General features: G+C 47.2%; 1 protein-coding gene across 4 annotated transcripts; it reads right to left on the reverse strand.

Moving 5' to 3' along the window:
- Positions 1-2906: 2906 nt before the first annotated feature.
- BCKDK (branched chain keto acid dehydrogenase kinase) lies at positions 2907-26147 on the reverse strand. Of its 4 annotated transcripts, none has more exons than XM_035135264.2 (13): positions 26028-26147; positions 17820-17969; positions 15127-15342; positions 13376-13444; positions 12039-12149; positions 10794-10841; positions 9929-10048; positions 8667-8765; positions 8148-8221; positions 7190-7318; positions 5797-5886; positions 5346-5507; positions 2907-3992 (listed from the first exon to the last, which is right to left on the reverse strand). In XM_035135264.2, exons 3-13 carry the CDS (start codon positions 15322-15324, stop codon positions 3848-3850), a joined length of 1245 nt encoding a protein of 414 aa, XP_034991155.1. In that variant the 5' UTR covers positions 15325-15342; positions 17820-17969; positions 26028-26147; the 3' UTR covers positions 2907-3847. The 4 variants fall into 4 exon arrangements, with proteins under 4 accessions (XP_034991155.1, XP_034991157.1, XP_034991158.1 ...); XM_035135266.2 differs by having other exon boundaries at positions 17820-17889; positions 26028-26141; XM_035135267.2 differs by lacking the exon at positions 26028-26147 and adding an exon at positions 21361-23245 and having other exon boundaries at positions 17820-17889.
- Positions 26148-26364: the final 217 nt, after the last annotated feature.

Genomic DNA, 26364 nt, shown 5'->3' on the forward strand with positions numbered 1-26364 from the left:
TGTTGACGACTGTTGACTGCAATTAGTCCTACAGGAAAAAGCAAGGGATAGTATGCAGATGACCAAAAATAGCTTTAGCATGTGTAATGATTAGTCAACTTCGGTCACAAAGGAGGCATCTTATTAACCTCTCCATTTTGTTTGGTGTGTGACTGCAATGGCTGCATCTTCATGAACACTGAAGAACACTGTAGAACTCTCACTCTAAATGCAGTAGAGGAGAGCTAATGTTTCTCTGTGAATGTACCATATTGGCCTGAAAATAAGCTATACCTTTAAAATTGGAGGCGGGGAGAAGAAATACCAGAATTTAAGATGCTCCATTCCTCACTGCTCCTGGCTGCATACTGCAGGGGGGGGGGGGGCGCACAGCATTGCCAGCGGCCTTTCCTTTCCCTCGCTCTCTCCCTCCCCAGCCTTGGGGGAGAGGATGGGGGACTATGCACAGAGCAGGAGCCGCTTTGCGCTCTTGCCTGCATACCGTAAGATCTCGGATATAAGCCGCACTTTAACTTTTCAGTTGGAATTTTGGGGGAAAGTGAGGCTTATATTCAGGCCAATACAGTATGCGGCAGAAAGATGTATGTATAGAAGTTGAAGTTCTCCCAAAGAAGCAGTAGTTCTGCTGGAAGGAGAAGTGGAAACCTCTCAGAAGGAACTGCATGGCCTGGCTGGGTCATAGACAGAAGGCTGAGTGCAAGGGAGAAAAAGACACAGTTTGTTTGAATGTTTAAGGAAGAAGCTGTAATCTTCAACTAAGAAAAACTAAGCCCATGCTTGGATAAGCATGCAAATGTAAATACTTTGCATATGTTCTTCTTTAGCTATATGTTCCACAAGTAAAAGCTTTTAACAATATTTTAACAAGTGTTTGGACATTGTTTTTAGAGCCAGTATTGCACATGATGTTGACTTCCTAGCTGCAAAATAAAAAAATTCCTTCAGTAGCACCTTAAAGACCAACTAAATTTATATTTTGGTATGAGCTTTCGTGTGCATGCACACTTCTTCAGATACAACTTCTTCAGATACCTGTTCCTAGCTGCAGTTTAGCTACTCTGTTAACCAGACCACCATAAAGTCCTTATTCTGGGCGACACTCTATGCAGGTGGTGGCAAACAGAGAGTCTGCCTGCAGGGTTGGCGCTGGAGTGGAGAGCGGCACCATCTGCTACAGAGCCCAGAGGAGCTGACTTCTGAGGAGACGTGTATTTAATTGCACCATTGTTTCCCAGTCTGCAGAGATGAGTAGCTGCTCACTCATTGCCTAGATCCAACCCTTCTCGCAAATTTGAGGACCTGCAAAATGTTTAGTTTGGACATAGCTACTGCTGCACGGATGGGACTTGCAAGCCCAGTTTCCTGAGGCCAGCTCCACACAGATATCAGCAGCAGTACCGGTACCATTGGAGTCAGCATGGTAACCTCCCAGGTTCAGCAAGCAGCAGCGGGAAGAAGATATTGTTGCACGCCGCCCCAATCTCCGAGCGCTGCAAGATTCCAGGGGTTCTGGGTCAGGGTTCATGTTTTGGGGATGAGGCACAACTGACACTGCGCTGTCTTTAGGCTACTGTATATGGTTTGTTTATGCACACATACGGTATATAACCTGAGCCTATGATGGAGGGGTTCACAGCATTAACCAGGGGCGTAGAAAGGGAGGGGCAATGGGGGTGCTCCACCCCGGGCAGCATGATCCCGAGGGTGCCATGGCGGCTGCCCCCGCTCGCCTGTGCTGGGTGCCCCGCTCCCAGAACGTGCGCCCCGCCCCTACGGGTGGCGCGCCACACCCCCAGAACGTGCGCCCCGCCCCTACGGGTGGCGCGCCACACCCCCAGAACGCGCGCCCGCCCTGCCCCGGTGCCGGAGAATGAAGCTCCGCCAGTGGCATTAACACCCAAAAAAGATCTTGTTTCTATCATAGCTGCAGTTTTGGATCCAAACAAAAAATAAAAGTTTTGGTGCTCTCTCTTTCCAGCCTGCAGCTTTTTATCCCAGCTTCTGGTTCACATCACTCAACTCTGACCTTTCGTCTTTCCAACTCTCCAGGGAGGGAGGCTGGCAAGTTCCCTTAAGGCAGAGCTTTCCAAACGCTTCACACTTTTTAGACATGCATCATTTCGTGACACAGTAATTCGGTTTTACTAGCAAACTGGAGGTTTAGCTAGCCCCTTTCCAGCCCTGGGAGGAACACATGGAGTGTTCACATGACACACCAACACATGTCACAACACAGTTTGGAAAACTCTGCCTTAAGGGCTCCTGCTGTGGGCCAATACCAGGTTGACTGGCTATTCCAGCCTTTGAATCCATGCTGGATCCAGGAATTAGAAGGGGTCAGACATTTAGCCTACCCCCCAAAAAAGTCATAATATATAGCCAGCAGAGGATTAATTCTTCCCAGGCAGCAGCAAAAGGAGGCTCAGCATGGACAGCCATCATTTTCCTCTTCTCCAAAGTGTGCTTGCAGAGAAGGGATTAACGGGGAGGCAGTCTGCAATCATCCATCTCTGACCACTTGCCTGTTGAACTATATCCCAGCAATGACATACCTTCTCTTCCCTAGGGCTGACGCCCCAGCTTTTCCCACAGTCTATTTTCAAACAATTTGATCAGTGATATGGTTAATAAATGGTATTCTTATAGGTGTGTGTGTGTGTGTGTGTGTGTGTGTGTGTGTGTGTGTATACTCTTCCAGCTATGAAACAAAGTGTTCTGCTTTTCTACGTCCTGGAAGTAGTTGGCTATCCCTGGTCATGTTTTTTCAAAGCAACATGTTGCCCTTTTTTCCTCTGTCTGCAGTGTTATTTCTCCAACCACTGTTGAATACAAGATTTGATGGATTTTCAGTCCTACTTTATTAACAAGGCACACAGGCCAGACCATGGAGATGACACAATGTTCGCTAGACTTGGGAATTTGCACTTTTTATTGGAGTATCACAGCAAAAAAATAAAATAAAAATCCCTCCAACACAGTGATGAGGGCAGAGGGAAACCCTTCGTCCTGATTTTTTTTCTTTTATAAAAAAGTTGATGGTAACGGAAAGATCGAGTGGAGAGAGGGAGGACGGAAATAATACATCATTGTGCAGCGAAGGGGAAGAACATTCTGTAATCCCACACCATTTGCGGCAAAGGTGGCAACTTGGTGTTGTGAAAGTCTTTTCCTCTCCAGGTGAAGGGGGTGTTTTTGGTGCTTGTGCAATGGAGAAAGTCTTCCCCGGCTGAAGACCGCTGTCTTGCTTTTGGTTCCCCCAAAGAGGGTGCAATAAAAACTCCTCCCCTGGCCGATGTAAGGGGGATTTTCTTTTGGCGCCAGGTGCTGCAAGGAAAGTATTTCCTGCGAGTTCAAGAACGGCCCGAGAGGGCCAAATGAGAATCAGTACATGCGACAGTAAAAGCTTCCGGCTCACCCAATCTTTGTATCCACGAGAAGAAACAGAGAAAACTTAAGCCGCACAAGAGCCTGGACGAGCTGGCTGTATACAACAGTTGTTTGATGGCTTCAGAAGTTTTCAAATGGGGGGGGAGGATGAAAGATGTCCACAGGCTGTCCCAGTAAATCTGGATTCGAGAGATCTGTCGTTAACCACAGAGCACGCCCACCCATCGCGAAAGGACTGGAATAACCAGCAGTAAGTGGATGATGACGTCCCGTCAGCAATTGCACAGGAAGAAGGAAACTACCTCAACTATTTTCTCAGCTTCAGTAGGATAGCATAGCACATTCGTAGGAATCCATAGGAGAACAAGCAGATCCATGGGGAATTAGGTTTGGTGTTATGTGCTGAAACATCCTCCTGCAGCCAAGTGAGGTTCAGCCCACACGACGAGAGAGGGGATCTCTAGATGCGGAAGCTCTCCTCTTTGCCATCAATGTGCTTGAGGCGCAGGTACACATCAGTGCCGATCCCCTGCATAGACTGGAGGGTCAGGGAGCCACCCAGATACTCGGCATAAGCACGAGAGGTCGGGAGTCCAAATCCAAACCTAGAGAGAGACAGACAGGCAAAGGAGTCCTTAGTTGCACAGCCAATTTCGCGGGGGAGAGCAAGGCCCAGTTGACTGGAGGGGGTCTGGAAGGAATACTCTGCAACACATTTATACAGCAGTTAAGTCTTAGTCCACGTAGCTTTCATTCCATGGAATGCTTTAGCCACATGATTTTTTTGGAAGGGGGGACATTTCAGGGAGAGCTGCCACTTGAGGAAAGCTCCAAAAAGGCCAGATTATCTTCTGACGAGTGCACTGCTGAATCTGTACAATTCCGTCTTTAATAATACATCTTTTTTTGCCAGGGCCCTGCATTATATGCTGCTGCACTGCATGTAAAAAACACTAAATTTTGCATTCAGATAATGAGAATCTCATTATCCTTCCCCCCTTTCCCCTACTTCAAATGGCAAGCTTCTAGGTCAACGATGGGGGAACCCATGGCCTCCCAGATGTTGCTAGACTACAAATCCCATCACCCTTTATTGGCCATGCTTGACCATGCCTGATGTGAGCTGGAGCCCAGTATCACCTTGGAAGCCCCCAGGTTCTCCAGCCCCCCCCCCCAAGGTGGAAAGAAGTTTGAAAGAAAACCTGGTCCGATTAGTGCCACAAGTATTTATCTATTTACCACATTTCTGTCCCATCCTTCCACTCAAAGGAACACAAAGCAGCAAGTACAAAGTGCTTAGGTAATAATAATAATAATATTTATACCCCGCCCTTCCCAGTCAAGACCGGGCTCAGGGCAGCTAACAACAAAAATATAAAAACAAGCATAAAAGAAACAATTCAGTTAAAATACAGATTAAATACAATGTTAAAATTCAATTTTAAAATGGGAATCTACAAGTGGAACCTCATTTAAATATATGTAGGATAAAACCTTAGGGGAGGGTAACACCGGGGTCAGACTGAGTCAGTCCAAAGCCAAGCAGAACAGCTCTGTCTTGCAGGCCCTACGAAAAGATGGCAACTCCCACTGGGCCCTAGTCTCCTGAGAGAGAGCGTTCCACCAGGTCGGGGCTAGTACTGAGAAGGCCCTGGTCCTGGTCGAGGCCAGTCTAACCACCTTGTGAATCGGGATCTCCAGTATGTTATTATTTGTGGACCTTAATGTCCTCTGCGGGGCATACCGGGAGAGGCGGTCCCGCAAGTGCGAGGGTCCTAAGCCGCATAAGGCTTTAAAGGTCAAAACCTGTTTCTATTTTTAGTACTCATGATGTCTGCAGATTGACTGGTGCTTTCTTCCTAGATATGTATCATTCTTTCCTACTAAGAAAACACCCTTCGTGCAGCAGCTGCTGGAAATCCCATTTGCACCTCTTGCTCCCTCCCCCTTCTCCTCACCCATGCATGGGTCCCGACTGGGCGCTGTTCCCCATTTCCACCATGTTCCCAAAGAGGGTGTTCATGCGGGGGTCCTGGGCGCTCGCTTCTGCTGTGGTGAAGTGGTAATCTGACACCTTCTCAACGTGGTCATGAGGAATTCCGGCACCTCGGTCTGAAATCCTGCCGAGAGAAAGAGGAGCGTGGCGTTAAGGGGCCACACATTACGGTTCCCAAGATGCTGTAGTCCCTCTTCACCTGCCAACGCCCGTCCCTCCCCACCAAGAGGAAGATCATCTCAAGTTGTCCGCCTCAACGGCAGGACCCCCCCCCCCCACATTTTCAAGGGTCCCTGGTATTTGGCCGCTGTTGCCAAGTTCCCACCAAGATGGCGGAAACGGGTGGTGGCCTAAAACCTCTAGGAAAGACATACGAGGGGAGAAACTGAAGAGGCTTCCCTGGTAAACCATACCGTATGATCAGGTCAATGTCATTGTTGGCAATGGTGATGATGATATCTGGCACGTTGTAAGGGGTATCCAAGTGAGACTCCATCGTGGCTCTGAAAGGAAGGGAATGGCAAGGGAATAGGTCTCCATCCTACCTAAGCAGGACCCCAACACCCTTTACCACTTGTGATGAAGCTCTCCTCCATTCACAAAGTCTTGCAAACCTATCCTCATTGCCAAAGATTTGGTAGAATACTTCCAATCAGCACACCAAATCCTACCAAAACTTCTGCAGCCACTGGCCACAAACCCCTCTCCTCTCTGCAAATTCCTTCACCCAGTTAGAGTCAGGAGACTTTGTTTGGTCAGAATTCAGTGTATGCTTCCAGAGTTAATGCTAAATACATTACCTCTGGTGAATGAGCCACCATACCTGCTAGAGGGCAATGAAAATTTGTGCCCTGGGCTTTTTAGACTTGTCTACCCATGTACTGAGGGACGCGGGTGACGCTGTGGGTTAACCCACACAGCCTAGGGCTTGCCGATCAGAAGGTCGGCGGTTCGAATCCCCGTGACGGGGTGAGCTCCCGTTGCTCGGTCCCTGCTCCTGCCAACCTAGCAGTTCAAAAGCACAAGTAGATAAATAGGGACCGCTCCTGCGGGAAGGTAAACGGCGTTTCCGTGTGCTGCTCTGGCTCGCCAGAAGCGGCTTTGTCATGCTGGTCACATGACCTGGAAGCTGTACGCCGGCTCCCTCGGCCAATAACGCAAGATGAGTGCCGCAACCCCAGAGTCGGTTACGACTGGACCTAATGGTCAGGGGTCCCTTTACGTTTACCTTTACCCATGTACTATCTGAAACCAAAGGGTTGCCGGATGTGAAATATTTTGGCATTTTTTTCCAGCTCTCCCCACCCCACTAAATTTTCACTTTTTAAAGCCAGCATTTGTAAACTTTAGTTCAGGGATGATGGGAGTTGTAGTCCAGCAACATCCAGGGACCAAAGGTTGAAGCCAATAGTTTCACCCCTCTGTGTTTATGTATTCCAACCCAACCCAACCTAGTGCCCTTCAGGCTACAGCTCCAATCATCCCTGACTCACCAGCCAGGACTGATGGGAGTTGTAGTCCAACAACATCTGGAGAACACCAAGCTTGAGTAAGGTTGATCTATTCCTTTCAAAATGAAATAAGCAACTTTTGAGATAGGAAGGGCTTTGCACCAGATTGGCCTTATAAAAAAGGGAGTGGATCAGTGCTATGGGCTTTTATATTTCATTATTAATATAGGTATTTATATACCATCTTCTAAAAAACAACAACATCAGGGCAGTGGAAGACCCCCAAAACCATTTCCCTCGCAGATTCTACCCTGCGTCTCATCCTGTGCTATGAAGAGTAGGATAAATGGCACACCTCATGGCATTCTTGAGCAGCTCTGGAAGGATGTAGTCAAGAGGCATCGGGATAAAAGGGAAGCGGGCAGCCACGTGGCCGTTGATCCGCACCCGAGGCGCATTCCCGTACTTGTGCTCACAGAGGCGCCTGTGAGGAAATACGGAAGCAGGATTACTCCACTGCTGGTGGCTTCCCTGGGAGCAAGCTGTATTTGAGTGGACAGGGCCAAACACAGTCTCCAAACCCCACCCCTGTGCCCTACATACGTTCATTTAATGGGATTCCCTACCTGTCCCTCCCCAAAAGGTCACAACAATGTAATATAGTGTTATAAAAAGGACAAATCCATTACAGCTATAAAAACAAGTGAACTGTTCCCAAATGGAACTCAGCATTATTATTTAAGCCAAAAAAGTGGGTCCTAAGAAACAAAAATACCCTCAGTTTCAAAGACCAGGGTTAAGATGCGCCCACCCAAGAACTTTGGAGGGTGGCAGAACTGCTGAAGGGCTGATTGTGTACAGCTGAAAATGCTGGCAGCATTAAGATAAATTTGACAGCGTAAATAAGTTTTGATGGAGCCAATAATGGAAAAAACCGATTGGTATAGTTTTTGTAAAATATGCAGGGATATAAGATATGCAAAATGAACCATGGAAAAAGAAGAAGGGAAGTCATTGATATCTTAAGTATGTAAAATGTTTATCTGAAATTGTAAAACATTACAAATTAAAAATAGAAAACCCTTATTAATTTTTTAAAATAAGATTATTACATTCCATTATTGCCACAATTAATTGGCTTTCATTTAAAACAAAAAAGCAATGGGAAAAAAGTTAAACCGTCAGAAAGAAATGCAGCAGAATGAGGAAGATGGAGCCACAGAATATGGCCATGAGAGGGAGCCATAGACTGCTGGACACACATAGCCAATATGATAACAGGATGATTTGAAATAATCCACAGAACTGAGTACCTGGCAAAATCTACCCATTTCTCAATTATTTTCTTTGGAGACAAGCGGGTGCAGATGATCCCAACAAAGTCTGGCTGCAGGAAGATGAGAGAAGGAGATGGTGACATTTCAATGTAGGATCAAGACCTAGAATAACGGTTCCTAAACATTTCCCCCACGGACCACTGGAAAATAGATGAGGGCAGGTCACTTAATGATTTTCCGTCAGGCTTTGAATGCAGTCTCCAGTCTAATCTGTGCCATCTCTAGTTACTCAAAAGATTTCTTAGAAAACGGGGCCAGGGGGAAACCTCTTACCCAAGGCCCCGAAGAGCTGTTGTGGGTTATAGGAGCAAAAACAGCATTAGACGAGCCAGTGTTATGTATGGGCTACTATAATGCGGCAGCTACATGCATTCACATGCACAGAAAATGCAGAGGACACCAAATGTTAAGTATCAGTTCTGGGTCCTCTCCCTCTCTGGTCACATAGCTGTTCACAAAATCTATGTCCTATTCAAGGAAGAAGGAAAGCTGTACCTTGTCTTCATGCAAGGCAAGATGATGAGTGGCCAACATCCGGATGCCCAGGCGAGAGGTGAGGGTCTTGTCCAGGAAGGAACGGATCAGCTTCTCATCCTGAGAAGGGAACAGGAAAAGCTCACCATCTGCAGAGGAGCCAGGCCCTCATAAGTGGTGGCCCTAACCTGTCCGGGAAGCAGCATGCCTACTTTCTTCCAAGCCCTTTCGTCTGAGGGAAGGGGACATGTGAAGAGGCACGTGTGTGTGTGTGTGTGTGTGTGTGTGTGTGTGTGTGTGTGTGTGTGCGTGTGTGTGTGTCACATGTGAAGACAGACTAACCTCTCACCATGTCCCCTGCTTAGGGCAAATCAACTGCAGTTCGAAAGATGACACTGAAGGTGCCAGGGTGGATTTGATTGAAATTAAATCAATTTAAATCACTAGTCAGTAAGACTTGATTTTTTTTTTTTTACAGAAAGACTCATTCTTGCTGGTATAATCTTAATGTTTACAACCAGATGAAGGTTTCATTTTTGAAACAAAAATTTTTCCGAGTTCTTTTCACAGTTATATATATATAAAATACTGATTTGGTTATACTATTAGACAGATAATTATGAAGTTATTGTGAGGTTTAATAAGTTAACTGTTTATATTTGGACAACTTTTCTGCTGTACTTTGTTGGAAGGAGAAAAATTATCATTTCCTTAACAATTTATTTAACTAAAACAATAACATTATAGCATATGTATCCATGTTTGTTAACTGATGTGGTTAAACAGTTTTTTTAAAAAACCAACACCACCACCTTAGACTAAGTTTTAGCACACATGAAAAAATTTAAAACAAATCCTGATTTCCTGATGAATAGCCTTTGGACTATAATGAAACTTAAATAGAAAACTATCTTTAGAAAGATTTTTCCTCCAAAATGATTTTATTTTAAAAATAAATTAAAATTTTAAAAAATCTGATTTAAATAAAAAAAATCTGATCTTGATTTAAAACAACAACAACAACACCACACACATTGACTTTTATCAATCCTGGAAGGTGCTGAAGTAACAAGGATCAGGATGAGGATCTATGGCAGGCCTGGGTAAACATCTCAGGAGTCCGCACTCTTCTCTTCGAAGCCCACCCTCCTCCCAGAAGCGCTGCCCTGCCCAAACCCACCAACCCTACTTTCCCAAGTCTTTCTTCCTCCCAAGCATGTTGTAAGGATCTTGAGCGGCAGGCATCCGACCTAAGCTACCCAAACAGACCAGGAAAACGGTACCTGTATGTGCTTCCGACATTCCCGCAAGCCCTCGGCCAGCAACGTCACCACGTCCTTGTGGTCGTCTAGGAGCTGCCGGACCAGTTTGCAATACTGGGCCTCCGACTCTTGGTCCTTGATCTGTAAGCAGAGAAGAGGGAGAGGAAAGGGAGAGTGCGCATCAAAAAGAGATGGAACGTGGGGAGGGAGGTGAGCAGAAGCAGGCAGGAGCCAGCCATTTCATCCCACTCACCCCAGAACCAGCAGCCCCATATTTATCACCTTACAGAGCAGGGATGGGGAACCTTTTTTCAGCCTGAGGACCCTCTTCCCACACTGCCAGTGGTGGGTGGAGCAACAGATTTGACTCTAATAGGTAGAAGTCCAGCCACACAACAGCTGAAGGTTCCTATATGTACATCTCTCTACCCAGGCAAGCCAGAGGCGTTACGACCATTCAAGGACAGGGCCACCGAGGGGTGTGGCTTATGGAGAGAGCAGAAGCCGACATAGAGAGACCAGGAGGGCCACATTGGTCTCTGGGCCTGAAATTTCCCATCTCTTCCATAACAGCACCTTGACCCAAGACTGCAGGCCATTTTGATGAATTATAAAAATAGGAACTTCCTGAATTGAAAACAACACCGTGCCCCTTTGTTTATAGAAATGACATACACGAGGCCTGATTAAGTTTGTTTGTTACTGTTGCCTGTATTATACAAAACCAGTAAAATATGTCTGGGTAAACAACAAGGTCCACATCCCTGTGTGCTCTGGTTGCCATTCATGCCATTCATGCCATTCATTCTATTAAATAAAAAACCAACTCAATAGGACTCAGGACACGTGTAGCAACTTCTCATTCAAGGACGCAGCACATGCTTACCGGGGGAAATTCGCTCAGTTTCTGGAATGCTCGGATGTAAAGCTCGTGCTGAAAGAAGAGGACAGAAGTGAATAAAGGAGAGGCAAAACAGATTTGACACTGAGGCCCTGAATCCCTCTGCTAGCTTCTGAGAAGGTTGTAGGGTGGGAAAAGGTTAAAAGCCAGAGGGGCTAGGAGCCCCTACTCCAGGGTGGGCTGCGATATATTGCATTTATATGGGGCACCGGGCAGCTTTGAAAGCAGATTAGACAAATCCACGAAGGGAAAGGCCATTATTCATAGCTCCACTGTTGAGGCAGTATGCTTGCAGGCTTCCCATAGCCCAAGATGGGCCTTGGGCCTGAACCGGCCAAGCTCTTTTTATGCTCTTTTGCTAGATGCCCTAAGACTCACATCTGTGTGGAATACAGTGGTACCTCAGGTTAAGAACTTAATTCATTCTGGAAGTCCGTTCTTAACCTGAAACTGTTTTTAACCTGAGGTACAACTTTAGCTAATGGGGCCTCCCGCTGCTACCGCCTCACGGTTTCTGTTCTCATCCTGAAGCAAAGTTCTTAACCCAAGGTACTATTTCTGGGTTAGCGGAGTCTGTAACCTGAAGTGCCTGTAACCTGAGGTACCACAGCATATGTTTATTCTCTTCTGCATTATTGCCATTTGTTTTAAACCACCTTGGTGACCATTTAATTCAAAGGCAGAGAACTAAGATGCATGCTGTGGTAAAAAAGGATAAAACTGGTCATTATTATGCACTTTTATTTTCTATTATTTGAATACCAGCTGTCCTGGTACCTCAAGGGCTGTCCCATGGAGGATGAAGCAAGCTTGTTTCTCCTGCTCCAGAGGTCGGAACCCCAACCAAAGACTTCAAGTTACAAGAAAGGAGATTCTGACTAAACATCGGGAAGAACTTTCTGACGGTAAGAGCTGTTCTGTAGTGAAACGGTCTCCCTCAGGAGGTTGTGGATTCTCCTTCCCTTGGAAGTTTTCAAGCAGAGGTCCTCTGTCCTGAACGCTTTAGTTGAGATTCCTGCATTGCAGGGGGTTGGACTAGATGACCCTCAGGGTCCCTTCCAACTCTATGATTCTAAGAGTCTATAAGGTTTTGAAACTATCCCTCAGTTATCAACCATCTCTTATGGTCAGCCCCTGCCAACCTGGTTCCCTCCAGATGTTTTGGACTCCCGTCAGCCCCAGCCAGCTGTGGCAGAGGCTGTTTCAGGCGCTTTCCTGGCAGGCACCTACCACATGAAGGATGGTGGGGTTGCACCCAATAATGAAGGGGAGACTCCGAAAGCCTTTGATGCGATGAGCAATGCGGACGGGGAGTTCGTGGTGCAGGTAGCGGGCGCTTTTCTGTAACAGAGCGCAAGGACATGTTAGTGGATAGAAGTTCCCAGAAGGAGGAGAGCAGCTGGGTTCTCTCCCATGCCCTGCGATACAGACTGTATTAGAATGATGGGTAAAAGGCCACTTTGCTTCGTGTGCAGAAGGTGTCAGGCTCAATCTCTGGCATCTCCAAGTAGGGCTGGGAGGGAACCTTGCCTGAAACCCTGGAGAGCTGCTGCCAATCGGTGTAGAGATACAATACTGAGCTACATGGCCCAATGGCCCGACTTGGTATAAGGCAGGTTCCTCCTGTGTATCTATGTTCCATCTCACTCTGCCTAAGGATAGGGCCGGCCCTGTTCTTTTGGGCTCTTAAGGCCACCAGAGTGCTACAAATTGACCATTGTGCTTATGTGCACCCAGGCAGGCTCAAAGAGACTGTTTCACGCGGTGGTCTTCCTTTTCAGGCAGAGTTACATTAGCTAAGCAGCTTCAGATAGTTGGGGGCAATTAAGTCTACATTGAAGGAACCCTCCTTCCTTCAAAATGGAGTGTGCAGAGCTTACAAGCACAGGCATGGCACCAGTTTCCCCCTAAGGGCATTCAGGGAGACAACAGCTACCGAGTTATGGGGTTGCTGCAGCTACAGGTTTTCGTCTCCTGGAGAAGTGGGGGTAGAGATCCCGCTCTGAGCCAAAACTGGCTCTGGAGGTATTGTGGGCTTCCTAGCCGCTTGGGCTGAAGCAAAAAACGAACGCAAAGCAGACCTAGAAAGAAGTCTCCCGTCCCCAGAGAAGCAATGGGGAAACAGGGATTCCTCTACCAATGGGCGTAAGTGGGATTCCATGTTATGTCCACTACAAAACTAGCATCCTGCCCATAGGAAGCGAGTCTAGAAGACAGGACTTTGCAGAGTTGAAAATGAGAAGGGGGTGATGCAGTGATAAGGCCTAAGCAATTAAGAGTACAGTCATACCTCGGTTTAAGTACGCCTCGGTTTGAATATTTTCAGTTTAAGTACAGTACTCCGCGGACCTGTCTGGAATGGATTAATCCACTTTCCGTTACTTTCAATGGAAAAGTTCGCTTCAGGTTAAGTACGCTTCAGGTTAAGTACAGACTTCCAGAACCAATTGTGTTTGTAGACCGAAGTACCACTGTAGTGAAGGGAAAGAATGGGGCTGGTAGCCAGGAGTTCCAAATTCAACCTGCAGCTCTGAGGATTTGAGGGCAGACGTTAATCTCACACCTACCAGCAGGTGGCTCCCATCTTGGGACCGTCCAGAATACAACATGGTGGTTGGAGTCAACCTCACAGAGGGCTGGGAAGAGAGAAGAGGGAACAAGTGTTTGCAAAGGTTCCAGGGCGCCCCCATGAGGTAAGGAAGAACAGTGCCAGCATTGAGCATCGTCAGCCGCAAAAATACCTATCATTACTTAATGCCTTCCTCTCCTGTGGTACGAAGGGCAGTTTCCCCCCAAGCTCATGGCTTCTTAAGGATGCCCTCTCCACACACCAGAGATTGGCAACTTTTGGCCCTCCAGGTATTGCTGAACTACAACTTCCATAAGGCCCAGGAAGTGTGGCCAACGGCCAGAGATGATGGAAGCCATAGTTCAGCAACATCTGGAAGACCAGAGGTTCCCATACACTCTCACTTGAACAGAGAGCACTAGAAATCGGACCCATCTTACTTCCTGCTGAGAAAAACAACTGACTGGTTGCAATAGCTACCCTTCAAATCTTCCATAATTCCCACTCGTCCTCGCAGTCCAATCTTAAGCACGGTTTATCACTGGGGAGCAAGGTTCCCAGTATTCATTCATTCATTTATAAGATTTCTTACTAGCTCTTCGCCACATGATCCCAGCGCAGCTGTTACAGCGATACAATCGGACAATTAAGAACAAACGCAGCCTTTCAGATATTTGGGTCTTAAGTCGCTAGGCTTCAGTTCCCTGTACGGCTCACTGCCACCATTACCATAGCAGCCAGGAGTAAAATAAAAAGTACCTGCTTCATAAGCAAATATGTGGAACTGGTTTTCTTATTAACAGAAACTGCTTTGTTATCAAGCAAACGGTGGTTGCCACCTCTGGCACTGCACCTGCGACTTTCAGGAGCTGCGAGGATGTATAAGTGCTTTCCCCCAGCGCAGAGCTGCAACGAGGGGGGAAAACTGCACCAGTTGCATTTCTGCCTGCCAGAAATGCATGGAAGCCCAAGGTGGGGGGGGGGGAGGAAGGAAAGGGTGTGATAACACTGGCAAGTGGTTCCTCCAGACATGTGAGGGCACCTCTTTCCCCACGCTACACCTAAAACAAGGACGCTGCAGTAAGCAGGCGATGGGTTACTGCAAGGAGACATATCAGGAACTTCTCCTGCCAGGCCTCTGCATAATGGCAGGCAGGTGGTTTATTTAATTAACCAGCACTCTCCCCAGGGCAGGCTCCAGACAACGGGAAAAAGATTAGGCCTCTCTTCTCCCCAAAGCCCATACTGTGGACTGCCTCTCCAGAGCCAATGCCAAGTTGTTAGGGGAGCTCATTAAACAGTAGCGATTAGCAAAACGGGGACCGAAGGCTGAGGGATCATACTGCTCAAAACAATAGCTGGAGGGATTTCAGGGGGGGGGGAACGAACACAGAGAACTCTCTGCTACATGCTACATGCACACACCCATCCCTCACGTCTCATCCTGCCCCATGAGCACTCAAACAGCACTGGCCTTGCCAAAATCAACAGCCTTCTCAGGCTGCTGAAGGCCATCTGTTTTTCCACTAGGCCAGAAACCGGCACCAAAGGAATGCAATCCACCTGCTCAGACCTGTCCTTCATACAACACTCCTTTCTTGAGGAGAACTTCTGCTGCCAAGGAGCATAAGCGTGGAAAAGCCTAGACCGGCTCCTGGCTCCCGGCCGACAGTTTTAGGAAGGCAAGGCAGAACCTGCCCTCAGAGGGGCGCCGGTTGAGGAAACGGGAGCGGCCTTGTTTGTGCCCACCTTCTCGGCCGCGATGTCAATGGCCGACTGGTTGTAGAAGGAGGTAACGGTCTTGGATCGCTCGCGGGCCAGTTCGTGGTGCTGGTCAATGGCCGAAGAGGACCGGTACCGCAGGACCGAGGGGAAGGAGGGGAGAGCACAGGGGGCACGGCCCCCTGCTCCCCCCAGCTCCAGCATCAGCAATGTCTTCCACATCATTCTCTCTTCCGTAGAAACCTGCAGGCGGAAAGACAGACAACGCAGCGCTAGGGGATTAGCGAGGCAGAAAACTTTTCCAGCGTTTTCTTTTCCAGCGGTGTCCCCCACCCCGTTTCGCAAGTTCATTAGTAACGGTGAACAGATGCCAAATGTCTAATGCAGTATTAGGCAAGCCCTGCAATTTCCTGGCTTGTTTGGTTTTTAAGGTTCATTTACTAAATACAGGTAAAACAAACATGCTAAAATGGATCACCCGCGAGGCCAGGGATGGGGGACCTGCAGCCTGCCAGCTGTTGTACCTTGGCTGCAAACCTTGCAATCTCTCTCCCTCTCCAGTATGTGTGTACACACACACACACACACACACACACACACACACACACACAAATACAGCTTTACTCTGTGTGAAAGAGAGAGGTAGACACAGAGATAGAAAGAGACTCAGAATGCAATTCCACTCCAATTGTGAAGTTCTTTGAGACATCTGGCTGAGGTCAGAATTGTTAAGTTCGATAGTGCACTGATCTGACCCAGGTTAATTCTCAGATTCCTTTTTTTAAAAATTATCTGTTTTACAATCACATATCCAACATACAACATAAAAACAAGATTCCAGAGAACCTCTTGGACTTCCCTCCTTCCCTTTGTGGGTCCTATTGCTAATCATTTCCACCTGCAACTTTTATGATAATCTTTTACATCTCCCTTATGTCCAAAAACCCACCATTAAACTACAAGTGTTATTCTGATCCTACTAACGATTTACAATGCTGTTTACAATGGTTTTTAAGATAAATTATAAATTTTCTCCATTCCTTGTTAAAATTTTGGTCTTCCTGATTGCTGACTCTTCCAGTCGTTTTAGCCATTTTGGCATAATCCATCAACTTAATGTGCCATTCTTCTCTGGTAGGTACTTTATCTTCTTTCCATCTCTGGGAACTCAATTGCCCAGAGGTGTAATTCTCAGATTCCTATGGCATCTCCCACTCACCACACCCTGATGCCTTGTATTTCCTGAAATGTTTAGCTACTAGCCATTTCGGCTATACAGGAGTACCTTGGAAGTCGAATGGAATCCATTCTGGAAGTCTGTTCGACTTCCAATTTGTGGCTTCTGATTGGCTGCAGGAAGCTCCCACAACCAATCAGAAGCCGCGGAAGCCCCGCCAGACGTTCGGCTTCCAAAAGAACGTTCGGAAACTGGAACAGTCACTTCCGGGTTTTGATTGTTTGGGAGTCAAAACGTCCGAGTTCCAGGGCGTTTGACAACCAAGGTACGACTGTACTCCAGTCGGATGCAGCTTGCTTATGAATACCAGTGGCTGGAAACCACAAGGGGGAGAATGCTCTTGTGAGCTTGGTTTCTGCCTGCTGACTTCCCTAGCAGCCATTGTGAGAACAGGATGCTTAGCTAGATGGGCCATTGGCCTGATCCAGCAGGCTCTTCTTATGACCATAGAGGCAGTGAAGAGTCTGCCTCGTGTGGCAAGCTTTGGCTGCCATCCAGTGCAGCAAGGGGGGGGGGGTAGACAGAAAGATCTATAAATAAGTAGGCGTAAGTCAGAAAGATCTATAAATGAGTCGACATAAATCTGACTCATTGGACTTCATCCACTGGGAAGCTGCCCTGAAAACACCCCACCAAAGTGAACAGGGGCACAGCAAGTTTGCCCCACGGTCTTCTGAGCCCCTAAAAATGTGGGCCCAGATTTCCAGTCAAGGGCATTAAATTATGATCAGCTTCTGGGGTGCTGCAGGAGGGTAAGAAGCAAACAAGAAATATGTGCTGTATGTATGGTTATACAGTGAGGCAGTTAGAGGGAAAAAATCATAGCGTATATAATAAAACAGGGTAGGAAGTTAAGGCAGCCCGATAGCCAAGGGGCATACTAAGCCAAGAAGCCTGGGTTGGTCTCAAAGGTGCTACTGGACAAATTTATTTAAATTTTTAATATATTTCGACTGCGACAGACCAACATGGCTACCTACCTGAATCTAGACACACACACACACACACACACACACACACACACACACACACACACACACTGTCCTCCCAGCTCTGACAACTCCAGATGGGTTTCAAATTCGGAAGTGTGCAAGAAGAGGGTCGTCTTTCTCTCGCCAAGAGGCGGTTTTCCCTTTCGTCCAATCATCTGGCAGTTAAGAGCCCCATGGAATGCCGCAACATTCTGAGAAGCCTTCCAATTATGAGGCCACGTGCTCCAAGCATGCCACAAATGCCATGTCTCCCACAGCCGGCCTGTCGTCATCCAAACACTGAATCAGCACCGTCTCTCCCCGGGTGACAGATACACCTATTTCTCTGCCCTCCTCCTGTTCACTTAACGCCACAGAGTCCAATATCCCTGGGTTCACAGCGAGGTTTTATTAACTCAAGGCTTAAACGTTAGCATCTTAGAAACAGGAAATCACATCCCATTAAAACACCAAAGAAAACCTGGAGGGGATCCCGCAGAGACCCTACTTACCTCAAGTAAACTTGGTTATCTTATGCCAGCTTCCTTGCTTGCACAAAAGGGCAGGTAGCTCCGTTTCCATCTGGGAGGGGCAGAAGCAGGGGAGAGATCCAGTGATCATAAAGACAGTGGATTGCAGAGGAGATGCTTTCGAGCTGTGAACTGTTGGGATAGCAAACGGATTCACATGGGTTTGTTTTTTTTAATACACAGGATTGCTTCTGATAGTTGATCCTGGCAAGAACCAACCACAGTAATAACCATTCAAACGAGACCTTGCAAAGGCCTACAGTTGGAATGCAGAGTTATTTTGGTCCAGTTCCATTGTGTACCGCCACTGCGTTCCAGGTGGGAAAGTGGGTGGAGCAATGGATGCCTTTCTACCATAACGCTACAATTCGGCCATGCAAAACTCTCATGTACACACACTTGCAGTGGGGTTGGTAAGGAGTGTGCCTTAGGGAAAGGGGTGTGCATGTGAAGAGGTGTCTGATAAGAGATGCCTGGAGATGCTAAGACTCCCTATGCCTGACCTAGTAAAAAGGTAAAGGTAAAGGGACCCCCTGACCATTAGGTCCAGTTGCGGACGACTCTGGGGTTGCACGCTCATCTTGCATTATTGGCCGAGGGAGCCAGCGTACAGCTTCCAGGTCATGTGGCCAGCATGACAAAGCCGCTTCTGGCAAACCAGAGCAGCACATGGAAACACTGTTTACCTTCCCGCTGTAGCGGTTCCTATTCATCTACTTGCATTTTGACATGCTTTCGAACTGCTAGGTTGGCAGGAGCTGGGACCAAGCAACGGGAGCTCACCCCGTCACAGGGATTCGAACCGTTGACCTTCTGATCAGCAAGCCCTAGGCTCAGTGGTTTAACCCACAGCGCCGCCTGACCTAGTGCACCACTGCAAATTAACCTCCGGCTTTGCCAATCTAAACACATTTCTCTTTACACAGGTCCCCTGGAGCAGAATTAATCTGACTAGTGATGGAGGCATAACCAAGTAGCTGAAAGATGTTATATTTAATATAAATAAATAATAATGGGGTGGAGGGGAGGAACAGCTATTATGGCTTCTTTGATACAACCTGAAATCTGTTCTTTTGGCTATTCTTAAATTTACTCAATTGATTAGTTACTTGCTACAAAGGAATCTCTAAGCAACTTGGAAAATGTTAAGCATAGCATAAACATCAGAAAATAAGCAATATACTGCAGCAGACGCCATACTATAACAACCCACAGAACAGACCCAATAAAATGGTGGCAAGCACCTATCATCATCAACAAATTCATTAGCACCTAACAGAGGCTATTTAACACCCAGCAGAGGCTCATCTCATCAAATCTGCATGGTTCCTCCTGCAGTTCACCTTAAGACTTAACAGACTCTGGGGTTCCAAGTAGCATCAGTCCTAAAAGAAACAGCTAGAGAACTTGCTCACTTGCTTTGTGACATTTTACCTGGTGCTACTTTTTTTAGGTCCAACGCAACGTGGTAGTCAGCAAGTTTAATACCTGATTTTAGCTTCTGATTTAATTTCCCCACTAATGGACCAACGAAACTGCCTACAATTTTTGTGTGATGTCAGGATTGTCAGAGGAAAAGCTACACGGTTGACCCAGACCTGGAAAGAGTAAATGAAAGACGGCAGGAGCAGGGGATCCATAGCATCCTTCTTCTGGATTTATTTACTTCCTTCATCCTTTGCCAACCTGGTGCTCTCCAACTGTTTTGGACTACAACTCCCATCAGCACTGGCTGGGGCTGATGGGAGCTGTAGTCCAAAACAGCAGGGTTGCACGAGGTTGACAGAGACTGAAGGGAATATACTTACGATATTTAAATCAGCTTCCCAGTAACTTTGTTATTTAGTCACTCAACAAATGTAAAAATGTTTTAAAATACAAGCCATAAAACAGCAATAACACTCCATATAAAAATGTATCGGCACAGAGGGACCTGAAACTAGTTTACGGCACAAGTACAAATATACAAGTGGTGGCTAAAAAAGATTAAAGATTCTTTCAAGGCGACAGATGTAAAAGGATAAAATGACTACAGAGGAGGTGTCAGGCGAGCCTCTCTGGGCCTCACTCCCTACTTCATCAGAGAAGCTCTGAGTTTTCGCTTCCAGCTCCCACACTGTGTAACCCCTAGCCTGTGCTACCCAGGCATCCAGACGTTATTTGTTACTACATTTCAAGCCTGCATTTTCTCCAATCAGTTCAAGGAACCAAACATGCTTCTCCCCCTCCCCATTTTATCCTCACAACAACCCTGTGAGGTGGGTCAGGTTGACAGACTGCAACTGGCCCAAGGTCACTCTAGTGCAGGCATCCCCAAACTGCGGCCCTCCAGATGTTTTGGCCTACAACTCCCATGATCCCTAGCTAACAGGACCAGTGGTCAGGGATGATGGGAACTGTAGTCCAAAACATCTGGAGGGCCGAAGTTTGGGGATGCCTGCTCTAGTGAGTTTCATGGCTGAGTGGGGACTTGAACCCTGGTCCCCCCAGGCCCTAACCTAGTCCAACACTCTTACACCACACTGAAACATTATTCTCCCTGCTCCAACCACTAGATACACCTTCATGAGCTACCACAAAAAAAACCTTCTGTGCCCATTTAGCGCAGGCCCTGCCAGTATGATTTATTGCTCTTGAGAAATATGCCAAGAAAAATGCAGACATGAAATGGAGACTAAAGATTGGAATTGCACTTCCATCAAACTGGGGTGGAATGATGAATAATATATTTAATACATAAAATCAAGCAGGAAAACAAGGTTGGAAGGTGGGCAGGGGAGAAGGCAATATTGCTGAACAGTCCTGCCCCAACCTAGGCTGATCTCTCATATGTCCTCAACCTGGACCTGAGCCTTCAAGCGAGTGTGGGGGCTCCTCCATACAAACAAACTCCATGCACATAGAAAGCTAGCATGACAGGGTTGCAGCCTCCTCTTCTGCCTGATACCCTTTAATGCTCAGGGGATTTTTATTTGCAGGGAAAACAACAGAAAGGCGCGGGATGGTGGTGGAGGTGGACGGTAACCCAAGGACCACATGCAGCTTGGAGCGGAAAAACCGCAGAGGGAAGGTATTGTGGCATCCACTTTGCCCAAGGCCCCAGGTTCAAATCCCCAGCATCTCCAGTCAGACAAGGGCTGGGGGCAGCTCTCCTGTCTGAAAACCCTGGAGAGTCTCTGGCAGACAGTGTGGGCAGCGCTGAGCCAGGTGGATAAACGGCTGTTTTTGCTGGTGGCAAAGCGGAAGGGAAAGGGGTTGGGAGAAAGAGAGAGAGAAGGTTGCACGAGCCAGCTAGGAAGCAGCGACCCAAGGAATTAGGCCACAAGATTCCAGGACTCCTGGGTTCTCTGGGGCTTCAAACAAGAGGGGCGGGGAGCCCCAGGACACCTGGGTTCCATTTCCAGCTCCGAGAAGCCGGGAGAGGAGGCCTTGCGGGCTCTAGGAAGCCAAACCCTGGACTCATTCCCGGGAGAGGGGAGGAAGGAGCACGGGGGGGGGGGTCCTCCGGAACACAAGCACCCACCTCCTGCTCAAGCAGCTCGGGGTCGTTTTCCATATGGCGCTCCCGGGATCCCACGGGCGATGCAACGCCACAAAGAAGAAGACGAGGAGGAGGAGCAAAAAGGAGGAGGAGGATAAGCAGCCGCTGCCCTCTTTTAATCCGGGCCAAGTGTACACGCGCACAGCAGCCAGGCTGGCCCCGCCCTCAGGCTCCGACCTCATTTCACCCCAAGCAGCTGAAACCTGCAAGCGCGGGGGAGGAAACGGAGCAGCGCCATGCAAACAAGAGAGATGCCAGAGATCTTGCAGGTTCTAGAACGCGCAGGCAACTTCAAGAACGCCCCAAGATCGCGACGTGCGGATCTCACCACGCGCTGCACTTATGCATGCACACATGCACACCGCGAAGTCCGTCTACAAACTGGGTAGCCAATCAACAGTCGAGATTTTGCTCGGAAAAGAAAGCGCGAGGGGGGGGAGGGAAGCGCGCGCGTTATAAAAGGAGCTGCCTCCCTCTCGACGTTTCACTTTCAATTCCTCTCGACGTTTCACTTTCAATTAACTTGTAATCGTGAGCTGTCGAAATAGAAGTCACAGTGTGGGGGCACCGAGGCTGCTAGCTCTGAATTGCTGGTTCACATCTAATTTAAACAAGAGGCCAAAACCACCCCATCTCAGTCTATCCTAGAATAATTCTAGCCTAGTTACAGGTAGGTAGCCGTGTTGGTCTGGCGTAGTCAAAACAAAATATTCCTTCCAGTAGCACCTTAGAGACCAACTAAGTTTGTCATTGGTATGAGCTTTCGTGTGGTACGAGCTTTCAAGAAGTGTGCATGCACATGAAAGCTCATACCAACGACAAACTTAGTTAAATTCTAGCCTACTTCACCGACCACTTGCAAGGAATACCAATATAGATTTTCCAAGCATTATGCAGAAAAATGTGGCTTATAAATGTCAATTATCATGATGAACATGAATTTTAAATATCATGTTCACAGTACATTTCGGATACCCGCATGGCTCTCACCCTTTTTCTTGCTTATGAAGTTCTCACTGCAAAAGCACAAATTTAGATGGGCCTGGATCTGATTTCATTTCCACCCCTCACCCCAACTTCCATGAAGTCCCCTACATAGGGCACCTTCAGCTGAGCAGCTACGCCTGATTTTCAAAATCTGCTTCTGGCCACCTTGATATACCAGCCAGTTATTTAAAAGAAAAAGTTAACAGGCTACTCTTTACTAACAGATTAAGGAAGGTGAGCTACCGGTATTTACATGCTAGTCATTTTTTAACTAGTGATTACTTTCACTTAGGCAGAATGTTTTAAAACCAATCTGTCTTTCATCTTTGCAGCTCTATTATTCTAACTGCCGTAAGCTGAGACCAAGATATACTATCTTTCCAAGACTCAGGGGGGATTTGGCCCCAGATCTATTAGACCTTTGTTGAAAACTAAGGCATCTTATCAGTGGCTTTCAAAGCTTCTGTTTCCTGGGGACCTATTTTCACTTGTCTGTCAAAGAACTTCTGTGTGTCTGCTATAGGACCTCCATGTATGTACTGTGGAGGATTCCAGAGGGGACAACATTCCAAAACACAAAATGCCAGGCCTGTTAGGCCTCATTGCCGTCTCTTGGGAGTTGAAAGCATGCCCAAAATTGGCATGTGGCTGCACATTTTAGGCTGGCTGTCCTAGGCAAAGTGTCTATAAGGGAAATCCATGTGTCTTTACCAACCGTCTCTTTTTTAAAAATAAATTATAATTTTCATTTATATACTGTACATTGCAACAATTATTTAACCAAGTTTTAACATTTTCAATTTCGACTCCCTCCCCCCTCTTTCTGCGGTTCCTTACATTTATTTTTGTCCTTTCCTGCATACTCCAAATTGCCTTATTCTTTTAATTGTCTATTCTCATATTTATCTCATTCACACACACACACACACACACGTATGTATATATTTTGCAGGTTTTTGCAATAATCCAGCCAGTGTTTTGATCTGTTTACTGTTTGTTTGTAAACACTCAATAAGCCACTTCCATTCCTTTCTAAAAAGTTTGTTGTCCTGATTTCTTATTCTTCCGGTAGGTTTCACCATTTCTGTATACTCCATTAGTTTCTGTATCCAATCTTATTTTGTCAGGACCTCTTCATCCTCCCACTTTTTGGCAAATAACATTATTGCAACTGTAGTTGCATCTCTCTCTCTCTCTCTCTCTCTCTCTCTCTCTCTCTATATATATATATAAATGTAAACTGGGTATGTTCCTTCATCTCCAATGTTCAACAAAACCGCTTGACCAATAGCATTGAAATTTGGACACAAAGTCAAATGTGACTACCCGAGTGACCCCATACCGTTTTCAAAGACAGATGTGTCACCTACGCCAGGTAACCCCCCCCCAAACCCCGTCTTTCAGAACTCACAAATCACCCTCAAGTGCATGCTGGGAGCACAGGAGAGGTTGCAAAACAGCGCCCTCTAGCGACGGCTACACTGGTACTGCACCTAGGAAAGCTTCCCTCTCCACAGCATCCCTGCTTGGCTTTGCAAACTAGGCCGCTTTCCAGACTGAGTGGAGGTGGGGGCTTGTGTGAGTGGGGGAGGGGCGGTATAGGTCATGGGTCGGGACAGGGTGGGCCCAATCACAGGGATGAGCTGGGGGGTGGGGGGAGTCGGGGGCGGGATAGGTAATGGGTTGGAACAGGGTGGGGGGAGTCACAGAGATGCACCTGTGTAAACATAACACACATAAAACAGGGGGACTCTGAAGGTGAGGCGAGTCTGAAGGGGGACTCTGAGGCTCCATTTAACAGACTGAGCCACAGCAACCTGTGGCAGGGCCAGCTAGTACATAAATAAATTATTTGGGTCATTCTAATCCTATAATTCCCAAAAGAAAAACTTCTGGGTTGTGTGTGTGTTTTTTTTTTAACGAATGTTATCTTAAACATCTTTTTCAAGATGTTCTTCTGATAGTGCATTGTATTATTCTATCTTTGACTCTTTTCGAATTGCAAAAGACTATACAGTCACCCAGCAGTTGTTGTTTTTTGCTTTTGCATACTTTGATTTTACTTGAAAAAATTTTATCCACTGCCGCACTGACCTCATTTTCTCTTTACCGACTGTCTCACTGAGGAATCCCAGATAAGTAAATCCCAGGATTCTCCAAGGCACAGACTGAAAACTCACTGAATTAATTCAGTGGCTCTTCAACTACTTTGACTGCCAATCCTAACAACTTTAAAGCAATGCACCAGACTCCTTCCTTGTTCATTCAAAATATTTATCTCCTTCCTTTCCGTCAGAAAAATGAGGTATTTGAGGCAGCTAACAAAATGCCTTTGTTTTAGAAACAAACTCTCTCAAACTACCAGACTCTACAAATGGATTTAGGTGCTCTGAGCTCTTTATATATTACAGTATCTAGATTTATCTCTCACCTCTCAGCATAATATTTTATGGGAACATGGAACATGGTACGTTACAGAACATAAGCTAAAAAGAGAGATGAAAAGTGGTGCAGGGGGTAGATCCATCCTGAATATTGACTATCCACCGCACCTCATTTTTATGCCTTTTTTGAGCATTCATTTGTAGGAACTGCTGCCTCGTGCCAAGAGTTTTAGAACAACCATCCCTCCCTTGCCAAGACCAGTGTTTACATTCCCAGGTTGCAGCAGGCTAAGGGGGAAGGAGCAACACAGAACATCTTGGATGCCAGCCTCAGCCTATCGCAATGCCCTAGGTCTTGGTTTCAATGGCAAAGAACGAACGAACAGAGCCAGCCCATGCCAGCAGCTGCAGACTTTTCTCCCTGGAGTCCCCTTGCTTTAACCTACTGGCCTCAGGGCTGAAAGTCAATGACTTCAATTCTCTAGGCTCCAATCCAACGCAGATCCCAGATCCGTCATTAGGGGAACTGTTTATAGCACCACCAACGAGCATGGTGCTTTATGGAGCAAGCCAATCAGCAGCAGCAACAAAGTGCCCCAATGAGCTTACAATCTGAATATTGGAAGTAATAGTGGTGGCTGCGGCAGCATGGGGTTGTGTGTGTGTGTGTAAGAAAACCAGGGAACAGGAGAAAGAAACGGGTGTAAAAAAAATAAAATAACAGAGGGAACTGGAGGTGAATGGATCACAGGAAAATAATCCTGGCACTTTGGCCTCATAAATTTCCCACCCAGTCCAGGGGATCAGACACACGGGGGGGGGGGGCAGGAGTCGTTAACCCAAAGATCTACCCAAGAGTCCTCGCCCATAGATTAGAGGAGTTTAAACTCTCATCATCGCCTGCTCTAATCTGGCCCGCCCCAAACTCAAAGAAGCACGCAATACCCTCCTGAGTGAAGAGGACCCAGGATCCCCAACCCCACCTGTCTATAACACCTCCTGCTGTCTTCCCTTCCGGAGATCCCAAGGAATCCTGGCTCCCCAACGCCACCTCCATTTACCAGCCCACCAGGCTCCTCCCTATGCTGAGAAGCGAACCCAATGACGATCGCGGCTCCCTCCCAGTCGTCTCCCTCCTAACCCGCTTCTTCCTTGCTAGAAATCCAGCAGTTTTGCATCCTGTTCTCCACCCTCGGGGTAGAGACTGTAACGCACGAGCCTCCACCCACCCACCCCCGGCAGCGTTCACAATGGTACTTTCCACAGAGGATCCCTTACCGCCAATTCCAAACACCGCAGCAGCTCCCGCACTTGGGGACCGGACTGAACCAGCTGTCTCCTTCTCGTTAGGGGTGGGTGGCTGGGTGGGTGCGGGGAAGGGGACTGACGACAAGGCAGTCTCTGACGGAGGAAGGGAGCGATGCAGCATGGGAAATGTAGTTCATCAACGCGCGCTCCGGATGCCCGAAGTGCACTGAGGAAAACTACGATACCCAGAAACCCCTGCGCGATAAGGCGGAATTGTGGTGGGGGAAAGTTTGCTTAAGTTAGTGCCTCATAGGAAATGCAGTCCGTCAATCAGGCAAAACAGGGAACAAGGCAAGCTGAAAACAAT

This window comes from Zootoca vivipara, chromosome 13 (genome assembly GCF_963506605.1).
Source record: "Zootoca vivipara chromosome 13, rZooViv1.1, whole genome shotgun sequence".
In the NCBI taxonomy this organism is placed as follows: domain Eukaryota; kingdom Metazoa; phylum Chordata; class Lepidosauria; order Squamata; family Lacertidae; genus Zootoca; species Zootoca vivipara.

What these genes read in the sequence shown, in the direction of transcription:
- BCKDK (XM_035135264.2), bottom strand. Translation starts at nt 15,324, where the DNA reads ATGATGTGGAAGACATTGCTGATGCTGGAGCTGGGGGGAGCAGGGGGC. An exon ending in AACTGAGCGAATTTCCCCCG is followed by an intron (nt 10,049 to 10,793) that starts GTAAGCATGTGC and finishes CTCTGCTTACAG; the next exon opens with ATCAAGGACCAAGAGTCGGA. An exon ending in TTGCCTTGCATGAAGACAAG is followed by an intron (nt 8,222 to 8,666) that starts GTACAGCTTTCC and finishes ATCTTCCTGCAG; the next exon opens with CCAGACTTTGTTGGGATCAT.